Below are 12,690 nucleotides of genomic sequence, written 5' to 3'. Positions count from 1 at the left end.
ATGATAATGGAAATGATGTACCTCATGTCACTTGCGTGTTCGGCTCTCACTTTCCCGGCTGATGTGGCTGGGGTGGAAGCTAATAGAGCACAATCTGTTCTCCATTTATTTCACTGAATAGCAGGTAGGCATCAAGGGTTTAATAGACCCCTGATATCCCAGTAAAGAGAACCTGTCATTACAGTATTCTATCACATAAGATGCTACTAGCCCTCTATGTAATAGCCATAAGTTAATTGTAAAAATAAATAAACACAAAAATATTTTTCTTTGCCCCCATGTACATACTCATAAGAACATAAACACAAGCAACAAGTGCGCCTGCATATGAAAATATATCACCCTGAATGTTGGAGTGATGGCAACAATTCTAGGGCCATCATTCTCAGTTAAAGCAGTTCTCCAGTGACGTTTGTAAAAATTAACAGTCAGCAGCTACAAAAACTGTAGCTGCTGACTTTTATTAAACAGCCACTCACCTGTCCCAGGATCCAGCAGTGTCCTCACCCTGGCATCCTAACTGCTTGCGGCTTCACAGCCTGCTGCCCCTAAGCAGTGCTGTGCCTTATGAATGGTCCCACAGTCTTCTGCGACCTGTGGCATGTCCCAGAAGATGGTGTGGAGGGGGGAGAAAACTTCTGCCCAGATCTCCTATGTGATCCAAGTGGAAGTGGGAGTAGGTATAGTACCTGTCAAAACCAGGTACCTGCTCCCCACCCAAAAACATCAGGTGCCAAATATGTCAGAGGAGAGGGGGAGGAGAAATAGTGGAACGTCACCTTTTGGGTGATGTTCCTCTTTATCTCTAAACTGATAACTTGTAAAGGCTTTCAAAGCAATGCCTCTAAATAATTCTGGGTACCATGTTTTGCCGCTGTTTCAGAGGATGCAAGCAGTTTTAAGGCTTGATATGTTGGGTATTGATTTAGTCATCACAACCTCATCTTTTGTATTTTATAAAAAACATGTATTATTTTTATGCACTAAAATGAAATTTTCTGGATTTACTGAATATTTGCAGTTGATGAACAAAACATGAAAAATAGCCGCTACCACCATTATAATCTCCAGGGTCTTTGCTTTCATAAAATATTTATTGTTTAAGGGGTTTAACTAATCATCGGGCTAAAATGTACATTTAACATGTATGCAAACAGAGAAAAATGGCTCTAGTAGCAAATTTCCTAAAGTGTATTTCCACTTTTGCAGCCAAATTGGGATAACATCTACAGTACATTATATTGTTCCATTATATTGTTCCATGTTCCCATAACCTGAAAAATAATTGCTGCTTACCATTTTAAATGCTCTTTTCTGATAGCTGTAGCACTGACAACCCCTACTTAGTTCTCAGTCTTTATGAGGAAGCTGGGGAGCTGTGTTTGCCATAATGAACTGTATTTGCCAGATCCGCTCTGCTCCTGTGTGCTGTGCAAAGGGGGGTTTGTCACTTCCCTCTATTAGACTCAGAGTTCTTGTACTGTGCTGTCCACTCCCTGCTTTGTGAGTCTGTGAAAAATCCTTTTCATCACTGAGTTTTACAAGGCTGTACAGGACAAATGGCAACAAGTAAACACGTTCAACTTATGGAGGAGTGTTTGTTTCACCTCTGAGGCCAGTCACTTCACTAGGTATATGTAAGGGTTTACAACCACTTTAAAAGGTTGCCTAACAACAAATAGCACGTTATTAAAGTGGTACTAAAACTAAAATCAAAAATGTAATACAGGCAGTCCCTGAGTTACGAACATTTGAGTTACAAACGAGTCGTACTTATGAACTGAGGGAAGTGAGAAGAAATCTACATCTAGGAAGGGAAATTTACTCCTGTAGTATTATCATGGGAAAAAGGTGTCTCCACTGAAGGTTTATCACCAATCCTTGTTTCTACGACAATCCTACATTTTCTAAATCCAATTGTCACAGTGACAGAAAGTGAGGTGAAATCTTCCTAACAGGAGCACAGACAGCAAAACAAACATTACAGGGGTGTTAACCATTCCCTATGCTATCTAAAAGCTTAAAATTATTTATTTGGCTGGAGTTACACTTAAAAAATTTACCTATTCCAACTTATGTACAAATTCAACTTAAGAACAAACCTGCAAAATCTTGTTCGTAACCCGGGGACTGCCTGTATATTGCAGCTTAGCAACCTTTAGATGTGGTAGCTACATTGTTTTGATTTTTTCAGGCTTTTTTTTCCACTCTGTTTTCACCTGGTGATCTGGCCAGTAACATACCTCCTTTTTGTGCCCCCACTTTGGATGAAGGAGCACAGCAGACAGCAGCATTGTCAGTCTGGGGGGAGGGGAGTGTTAGATGCACTATCAGATTTAAATGCAATAACAAATTGAAGCCAAACTCCATCTCACATTTTATAATCAGTTACAGCAACAGTTTTTTCCTTTTGGAATAAAGGTTTTACATAAATAAAAGCTGATCCCATAACCCCTGTTGGAGGTAAATTGTTTGTCTCCCTGTAAATTGATACATCTGGGGGAGAACTTGTTATTTGGAACACCAGCAGACTTTCTTTCTGGATTACCAGATGAAAATAAAGGAAAGAAAGACTAAAAAAAGAAACTTAATGCATTCACCACATCTAAGAATTGGCAAGCTGCATTACAATAAATGTTTGCTTTTGGGTTTAATTCCTGCTTCAAGTCTATATAATATTTGCTGTAGATACAGTATTTTAATGTTTGATATTTTATTTGTATCAGTATTTTTTGCCCAGATTATCTTTGGTATATTCACTGTATAAAGAATGACAGTGCTGGGGTGGGAATCTGAATTTGTTTATATGGTGTATTGAACCTAGTTACTGTCTTGTACATTTTTTTTATTAACTAATGTAAATGCAGGATTTTGAGTGTTCTTGTGCTGTGGAACTGAAAAGCAAGCAAGCTCAATGCCAATGAACTGCTCTGGTAGTCTGTTTGGAAAAAAAATGCTCATTTGCCAGTCTATGAAGCAGAAAAACAGTGAAGCAGTGCACACCCTTTTGAGGGATAAACATGGATCAATTCACTGGACTCACATGTGGATCTTAGATTTAAGCTGCATTCATTAGTGGCCAACAGAAAAGTTCAAATTCCAAATATTCAAAACGTCCAACAGAAAGTCCCAAAAAGTCTCAAGAATTTCCCATATAAACTGGTGATAACTTCATACTTTCCACCAATTCCCAATTTTTCTCCAAGCCAATTCCTCCTCTTCCTGTCTTAGTACCTCAAAAAAATTAAACTACACATGACGCTTTTTGTCATCACAACTTTTTCAATGGTCCTTTGAAAAAATGTGATGAGGAAACACGTCAGTGGGTGACGTCAGATATTGCCGGAAGTATTGCGGTGGCCATTTTGGATGAGGTCCAGACTGGCCACATATACTAGCAAGTGAGCAGGCTTGGAGGAGAGATCTATTATCCTCAAAACATAACACAAATTAATGGTGATGTGCTCACATACAAGTGTTCAAATACGTGTCCCCAGTGACCATGTGTTCATCCAGTGGCTGCAGTTCCTACCCTTACCCTGAGTAGGTGGATGATTCTCTTAATATAATAAGTGACGTCAGGATCCTTCATCCAAACTCTTTTCCAAATGTATAGGACCCTCAAAAAGATATGTCATATATAGTGTGATACCATTAACTCATAAGCCTCATATACTGTGAATCAGTGTCACACGCAACTCTAGTGATCATACAGTGAAACAGCCGAGTGGTCCAACACCTGTCAGCCCATGCACCTTACCAGATTGACAGGTAATGAAGGCTTTGCTCAGACAGACTCTTTACTCCAGGACTGTGAATATCAATGCTCTAATACCAACGATGGAATATACCCAGAAGGAAAGCAAACAATCATCGTGTAACAATATCTTATATAAAAGCTTCTTACTTTATTAAAAGTGCTTACATATTTGCAAAGTATTTGTAGCAATTAGATCTCTCCTCCAAGCTTGCTCACTTTCTATTATATGTGGTCAGTCCGGACCTCATCCTAAATGGCCACTGCAATACTTCTGGTACCATCTGACGTCACTGGCTGATGCGTTTCGTCATCACATCTTTTTCAAAGGACCTTTGAAAAAGTTGTGATGACAAAATGTGTCAGAAAGTGATGTCAGACAGTACTGGAAGTATTGCAGTGGCCATTTTGGTTGAGGTCTGGACTGACCACATATAATAGAAAGTGAGCAAGCTTGGAGGAGAGATCTAATTGCTGCAAATACTTTGCAAATATGTAAGCGCTTTTAATAAAGTAAGAAGCTTTTATATAAGATGTTGTTACACAATGATTGTTTGCTTTCCTTCTGGGTATATGCCATCGTTGGTATTGGAGCATTGATAATCACAGTCCTGGAGTAAAGAGTCTGTCTGAGCAAAGCCTTCATTACCTGTCAATCTGGTAAGGTGCATGGGCTGACAGGTGTTGGTCCACTCGACTGTTTCACTGTATGACCACTAGTGTGGCGTGTGACACTAATTCACAGTATATGAGGCTTATGAGTTAATGGTATCACACTATATATGACATATCTTTTTGAGGGTCCTACACATTTGGAAAAGAGTTTCGATGAAGGATCCTGAAGTTACTTATTATATTAAGTGAGTCATCCACCTACTCAGGGTAAGGGTAGGAATTGCAGTCACTGGATGAACATATGGTCACTGGGCACACGTGTTTGAACACTTTGATGTGAGCACATCACCATTGATTTGTGTTATGTTTTGAGGATAATGCACTATGTGTAGTTTAATTTGTTTGAGGTGCTAAGATAGGAAGAAGAGGAATCGGCTTGGAGAAAAATTGGGAATTGGTGGAAAGTATGAAGATACAGTTGCAAGAAAAAGTATGTGAACCCCTTGGGATTATGTGGAGTTTTGCATGAATTGGGCATAAAATGTGCTCTGAACGTCATCTAAGTCACAACAATAGAAGAACACAGTCTGCTGAACATAATACTACACAAACATTAGATGTTGCCATGGTTTAATTGCACATAACATGTAAACATTCACAGTGCAGGGAGGAAAAAGTATGTGAACCTTTGGACTTAATAACTGGTTGACCCTCCTTTGGCAGCAATAACCTCAACCAAACGTTTCCTGTAGTTGCAGATCAGACCTGCACAACGATCTGGAGTCATTTTGGACCACTCCTCTTCACAAAACTGTTTCAGTGTAGCAATATTCTTGGGATGTCTGGTGTGAATCGCTCTCTTAAGGTCATGCCACAGCATTTCAATCGGGTTGAGGTCAGGACTCTGACTGGGCAACTCCAGAAGGCGTATTCTGTGCTGTTGCAGCCATTGTTTTGTTGAATTACTTGTATGCTTTGGGTCATTGTCCTGTTGCATCACCCATCCTCTGCGGAGCTTCAGTTGGTGGACAGATGGTCGTACGTTTTCCTGAAAAATGTCTTGATAAACTCTGGAATTCATTTTCCCATCAATGACAACAATCTGTCCAGGCCCTGAGGCAGCAAAGCAGCCCCAAACCATGATGCTCCCTCCGCCATGTTTCACAGTGGGGATGAGGTTTGATGTTGGTGTGCTGTGCCTCTTTTTCTCCACACATAGTGTTGTGTGTTCTTCCCAAACAACTCAATCTTGGTTTCATCTGTCCACAGTATATTTTGCCAGTAGTGCTGTGGAACATCCAGGTGCTCTTTTGCAAACTTCAAACGTGCTGCAATATTCTTTTTGGACAGCAATGGCTTCCTCCGTGATGTCCTCCCATGTACTCCATTCTTGTTTCATGTTTTCCTTATTGTAGATGTGTTAACAAAAATGTTAGCATGTGCCAGAGATTTCTGTAGGTCTTTAGCTGACACTCTGGGATTCTTCTTTACCTCATGCAGCATTCTGCGCTGTGCTCTTGCAGTCATTTTTACAGGACGACCACGCCTAGGGAGAGTAGCAACAGTGCTAAACTTTCTCCATTTGTAGACAGTCTGTCTTACCGTGGACACATGAACATCAAGGCTCAAGGAGATACTTTTGTAACCCTTTCCAGCTTCATGCAAGTCAACAATTCTTTTTCGTAGGTCTTCTGAGAGCTCTTTCTGCGAGGCATGGTTCACATCAGACAGTGCTTCTTGAAACCAGTAAACCCAAAACAGGTGTGTGTTTTTTAAGGGCAGGACAGCTGTCAGCAACACATCCAATATCACCACACTGATTGGAGTCAAGGTTGGCTCACTCCTGGCTCCAATTAGCTCTGGGGGAAGTCATTAAGCTAGGGACTCACATACTTTTTCCTCCCTGCACTGTGAATGTTTACATGTTATGTGCAATTAAACCATGGCAACATCTAATGTTTGTGTAGTATTATGTTCAGCAGACTGTGTTCTTCTATTGTTGTGACTTAGATGACGTTCAGAGCACATTTTATGCCCAATTCATGCAAAACTCCACGTAATCCCAAGGGGTTCACATACTTTTTCTTGCAACTGTATTACCAGTTTATATGGGAAATTTTTGAGACTTTTGGGACTTTCTGTTGGATGTCTTGAATGTTTGGAATTTGAACTTTTCTGTCGGCTGCTAATGAATTCAGCTTGATTTTGAGCTTCCTGGGTGGAAGTACTATCACAACGGCTAAGGGGATATTGTAGTCACTTCACATTTGGTATAGGATGGAGTGGTATACTCACATGATCTTAGGTTTAAGCCTCACATCATCTCCACAGTGCTCAAGTGTCTCAATTTCAATAATTTTTAATGTTTACAGGAGAAGTACCTTACAAACACATATTTCTCAGTAATATAGAAGGTGATCCCTGACAAACTGTGTTGTTATGCAGCAAAGAGTCTGTGATGGGGTTAAAGGGGCCTGTCAATCAAATTGTATCATTGTCAATTCAAGGCCCTCTTTAGGATAAACTGTATATCTTTGCTGTATCAGTAGGAACTGTTATTACCCAGAGGGACTCATATACAGGTAAAACTTACTTGAAAAATTAGAATAACATGCACAAGTTCATTTATTTCAGTAATGCAACTTAAAAGGTGAAACTAATATATGAGATAGACTCATTACATGCAAAGCAAGATAGTTCAAGCCATGATTTGTCATAATTGTGATGATTATGGCTTACAGCTCATGAAAACCCCAAATCCACAATCTCAGAAAATTAGAATATTGTGAAAAGGTGCAATATTCTAGGCTCAAAGTGTCCCATTCTAATCAGCTAATTAAGCCATAACACCTGCAAAGGGTTCCTGAGCCTTTAAATGGTCTCTCAGTCTGGTTCAGTAGGAATCACAATCATGGGAAAGACTGCTGACCTGAAAGTTGTGCAGAAAACCATCTTTGACACCCTCCATAAGGAGGGAAAGCTCAATAGGTAATTGCAAAAGAAGTTGGATGTTCCCAAAGTGCTGTATCAAAGCACATTAATAGAAAGTTATGTGGAAGGGAAAAGTGTGGAAGAAAAGGGTGCACAAGCAGCAGGGATGACCGCAGCCTGGAGAGGATTGTCAGGAAAAGGCCATTAAAAAGTGTTGGGGACTTTCACAAGGAGTGAACTGAGGCTGGAGTCAGTGCATCAAGAGCCACCACACACATGGACACACATGGACATGGGCTTCAAATGTCATATTCCTCTTGTCAAGTCGCTCCTGAACAACAAACAACGTCAGAAGCTTCTTACCCGGGCTAAAGAAAAACAGACCTGGTCTGTTGCTCAGTGGTCCAAAGTCCTCTTTTCTGATGAGAGCAACTTTTGCATCTCATTTGGAAACCAAGGACCCAGAGTATGGAGGAAGAATGGAGAGGCACACACTGCAAGATGCTTGATGTCCAGTTTGAAGTTTCCACAGTCTGTGTTGATTTGGGGAGCCATGTCATCTGCTGGTGTTGGTCCACTGTGCTTCATTAAGTCCAGCATCAACGCAGCCGTCTACCAGGAGATTTTGGAGTACTTCATGCTTCCTTCCGCAGACAAGCTTTATGGGGATGCTGACTTCATTTTACAGCAGGACTTGGCACCTCCCCACACTGCCAAAAGCACCAAAACCTGGTTCAATGACCAAGGAATTACTGTGCTTGATTGGCCAGCAAACTCGCCTGACCTGAACCCCATAGAGAATCTATGGGGCATTGCCAAGAGAAAGATGAGAGACATGAGACTGAACAATGCAGAAGAGCTAAAGGCCACTATTGAAGCATCCTGGTCTTCCATAATACCTCAGCAGTGCCACAGGCTGATAGCTTCCATGCTATGCCGCATTGAGGCAGTAATTGCTGCAAAAGGGGCCCAAACCAAGTACTGAGTACATATGCATGCTTATACTTTTCAGAGGTCCGATATTGTTCTATGTACAATCCTTGTTTTATTGATTGCATGTAATATTCTAATTTTCTGAGATTGTGGATTTGGGGTTTTCATGAGCTGTAAGCTATAATGATCACAATTATGACAAATCACAGCTTGAACTATCTTGCTTTGCATGTAATGAGTCTATCTCATATATTAGTTTCACCTTTTAAGTTGCATTACTGAAATAAATGAACTTGTGCATGTTATTCTAATTTTTCAAGTTTCACCTGTACATAGTGGGAGCTCTAGGGCCAACAGTGAAGGAAGAATGGAGCAAAGGAGAAGAAAGAGAGATAAGAGGAGAATGGACCTCCCCCAGCCAGAAATCCACCACTGCCACCCATCCTCCCAAGTTAAAGCCTAACTTCAGGTTTGATTAAACTTTAAACAGTTTGTTGTTTGGACCAAGTTGGTCCAAATGAACCATTTCCAATCTTGCTCTGAGCAATGCATAAAGTCTATGTAGCATCAGCTACATATAGTATACAGCAGTGTGTTCCGGCTGCAGGATGCAGACTTCCCGTCCTGCTCTCAAAGCAAAATGGAGTTGGGCTGAGCGCTGCTTAGCCATTCAGGGGAAGCATTGTATTTTCTAAATTAATACAAGGCTTCCTTTGATTGGTTGAGGTGGGGGAGGCAAGCAGATTATGCCATGCATTCCACCTCATCTAATCAGAGGAAGCCTTGTATTCAGAAAATATAACACTTCTTCTGAATAGGTGGGCAGCACTCAACCCTACTTGATTTTGTGTCTGGAAGGAGACAGGAAATCTCCACGCCACTACCGGAACACAACACTGTACACTGATACTACATACACTTTATACAGCTCTGACAGTAATACGCACCTGTTAATGAGGGAAATAGTTTGCTTGGACCAGCTTGGTCCAAACAAACTATTTAAAGTTCAATCAAACTTGGAGTTAGGCTTTAGGCTTAAACAGGAGACTGCATATAATGTAATCAAGTATTCCAGATTATCTTGTCTGTTTATCCTGTAAAATACTGGCCAGTTTCTCATGGAACATGATACATGAAATAGTATTTTTAAACACAGTGATATTCACTACAGGTTATTTGCACCTTTTTACTATGTAAATATTAGCAGCCAGGAACATGTGAAAAATAAATGTCTGGACTGGGTTAGCAGGGCAATGCAGCGGTGTCTGGAAACATTGATACTGGACAGAGTGATGTGCTCAAATCTTTCAAATAGAAACAATGTAAATTGTTAACCAGAAGATATAACACAATCGCACCCTGGGTGCCTTTACTTTCACTTCAGCAGGCAAAGCAAGTTTCAGTAGATATTTTTGTGCTCTTCGTATGCAATTGTAAGTTTTTTTTCTTATTGGTATACCTCTTTATATGAACTGAATCTAGAGCGCACACATTGAAGCTTGAATGGTCATCACTGCAATATAAAGCCTTGATATTCACTCCAATTGTGAAAATGACTTTTTTGCATACAAAGCGTACATGAAACAGTTGTAATTTGCTGCCCTATTCTTATTTTACAGACTTATCAATATACACAATTTACATGGACAAGGCATGTATTGTTACTCACAGGATAAAAACATGATCCTGCACTTGGTGTCTTTCTTGATGTTAACTTTATTGGGCATATTGATCAATCCTTTAAAGCAGAAAGAACACCAAATTATAGCAGCCGTTTCATATGCTCCATGAATGCAATGTGCAAGTCATTTAAAAATGGAATACCTTGTATGTACAGAATCCAGCAATCAATTTCAATTTCCAATGCCATTGCTCTTGATCTAATCAGGCACTGTGAGGTCATTTAACCTATTATCCTGTTTGTAACTCTCAATTTAAAACCCTCTTGTTACAGAGATGTGAAAATACGCAAAAGATCTGTAATCCCATGTCCATCGGCAGTTTTAGAGTAACTTTAATCAACAGTCAGATGTGATCTTATGCTCTGTAAGCATCTTGTTTAATTTTTAAGCATTCTCCTCCAGTCAGTCCTTCCTTTCTCCTTTGCCTGCACTCATTTCATGCCTTGCCAAGCTCTGAAATGACGAGAGGTAAGCCAAGGTGTCTTATTCATAAGAAGTGGGCACGGCAGAGAAGAAAGTACCCAAATGTAAGCTGTAAGCTTGTTCTGTCATGAGTTGAAAGTAAGAGTTATGAGAACAATCTTCTCCAATCTACATTGCTTTTAAATTCTACATCCTACATGCTGTATACAGTACATGTTGCTCTAAAATTAGAGATAAACACAGAAAAATCTGTAAAAACTATAAACCAGAATTTTTGTTTTAAAGCAACCCTGTCAGGAACAAAGGCCCCAGTTGTAGAGCACAGGGAGAGTGACAGTTTAGGTTTTCTTAATGTAGCATTATTATAGTTTAATACTGTATACTACATCCCCAGCTTATGCATTTTATGCATTCTTTAACTACAGTATATACAAAAAAAGCCAGCATCTACCAAATTTGGGTTTGTCCTGCTGAAGAAGCAGGTCAGGTCAGATATAAGGAAGTAATTATTTTACTTGGAAGAAGAGTTTTTAAGAGTGATAAACTTTATTTTACTAAACCATTTGTCATAGAACTAGTCAGGTTATGGTGAGCTGGTCAAAGTAAACTAAAATCAATGCACTATTACATGTTATTTTTTGTTGCTGTTAAATTTTCTTTTTTACTTCTCTCTGTGTATATGATTATATTGGCATAAATATGGCGCATATGTTCTTTTGTCTTGTATGTATGCTATACTCGTTTGTTCATAGCATAGTTGTCTAGGAAAGAAAATAGAAAACGAAAGATGTGGTTAGTACAGGCCTTTTCAATTTCATTTTAAGATGGCCAGTCCAATATATATTCCAAGATAATTAAAGATAATTAAAGCAGAACTTCACTCTCTCAATCAACATGGACTATTTTTAATCCTTAAAGAGAAAAAGAGTGCCTCTGAGTGTTGTGCATTGTTAACCCCTTATGAGTCTATCTTTACCATCTACATGTGAGTGGTTTTATTATGTTCACCATTAAATACTTTTAACAGTCTACACTCAGAGGCGCTGTTTTTCTCTTTTTGCCTACTCCAGAGTCACTTGCTTCACTCTACTACAGCTTTCTGGGTGTTTCTGGACCATTTGTTTCCCCGCCAGCTCCTCACCCCATACTCAATTTGTAGACTATGCAGACTGCGTATTCCATGCGCCTGATATTCCTTTTTTATTTTTAATCCTTATGCTGCTAGCATCAGTAAATGTATAGGAAAATATATCATTTAATTATTTTAAATGTTTTTATAAATTCCTTCAGTTACTTCCTGGTTCCCATGCCTAGGCAAATCCCAGCAGTCTTCAGGAGAGGGGGGAGGGTTCTCAGCACAGCCAATAACTGAGCTAGGGGCAGATGAATTCCAGGAAGTAGATGTTACATGAATCATCTGCCCTTACTCAAGATGGCAACTGCAAGGAATGCTAGGGAGTGTTTTTCAAAGTGATTTCTCAGCAAAATAAAGCATGGAGACATGGCTGGATGGGTGAGTTTGCTCTGAATATTAACAATGAATGAAATAGCCTTTTTGGTTTGTGGTGCTCAGATGCAGTGCAGTTCCACTTTAAGCATATGTTTGCAACTACTTTAATTTTCTTTACAGAAGTTAATATATTTTGTATTTTTACCCTAAAGCCATTAGCTGAGTTGCCAGAAAGTATTCATCTATGAAGACTTTGCATAGAGAAGAATGAAATGTTATATTATATGAACTATGAAAATATGAGAACATGATCCATACTGTAGGAATCATTGGCATGCCATGGATAAGCATTCAAGAATGTGGAAAAGATGTTCTGCTTCTCTGCTCAGTAGTACCAGTACTAATAATGTGTGTTCTTATGTTGGAAAATTAATTTAGGATTATTTGTCAGAATGGAGTGTGGTTATTTTACATTAAATTAAATCAGTTTAAATATCAAAGGCTTTGTTATTTTTCTTGTTACAGTAAATTCTAAAATTTTAGATGCTTATTCCACAATTTCTGAAAAGGAAAAAATTGTTATGTCAATAATTGTGAATTGGCAGAAATTTACTTTTATCTGTCAAAAAACTAATTGCAGCCCCAGAGAACATTTTAACTGGACCAAAGACAGGTACTACGTGCTTTAGTCCCTCTCATGTAGTACACTAAAGGGTAACACCTTATCTTCCCTATTTTACCAAGAGAAATTACTAACCATTTCATGGGCAAATTTAATCTAGTATTAATACATCCTCATTTGCCAGTTTGTGAGCATAATCCAATCTCAAGAAAAGGCCTTAAAGTGACACTAAAGCTTTGTTTTCTTCTCCCTATAATAACAAACATCTCTGTACTTA

General features: G+C 39.2%; 1 protein-coding gene across 1 annotated transcript in view; it reads left to right on the top strand.

The window, feature by feature from the left end:
• Positions 1-12,291, top strand: part of ANKRD44 (ankyrin repeat domain 44) — a 350,654-nt gene extending 338,363 nt beyond the window's left edge. Inside the window, exon 28 of the mRNA XM_089692691.1 lies at positions 12,004-12,291. Coding sequence (XP_089548817.1) covers positions 12,004-12,014 — 11 coding nt within the window. The 3' untranslated portion in view covers positions 12,015-12,291. The remainder of the gene's footprint in view (positions 1-12,003) is intronic.
• Positions 12,292-12,690: the final 399 nt, after the last annotated feature.

Source organism: Staurois parvus, unplaced genomic scaffold (assembly GCF_062004578.1).
Source record: "Staurois parvus isolate SC_StPar_1 unplaced genomic scaffold, SC_StPar_1.0 ptg000601l, whole genome shotgun sequence".
NCBI classification, from domain to species: domain Eukaryota; kingdom Metazoa; phylum Chordata; class Amphibia; order Anura; family Ranidae; genus Staurois; species Staurois parvus.
Note: the sequence above shows the minus strand (reverse complement) of the source record. Positions and strands in the feature narration are given on the sequence as shown.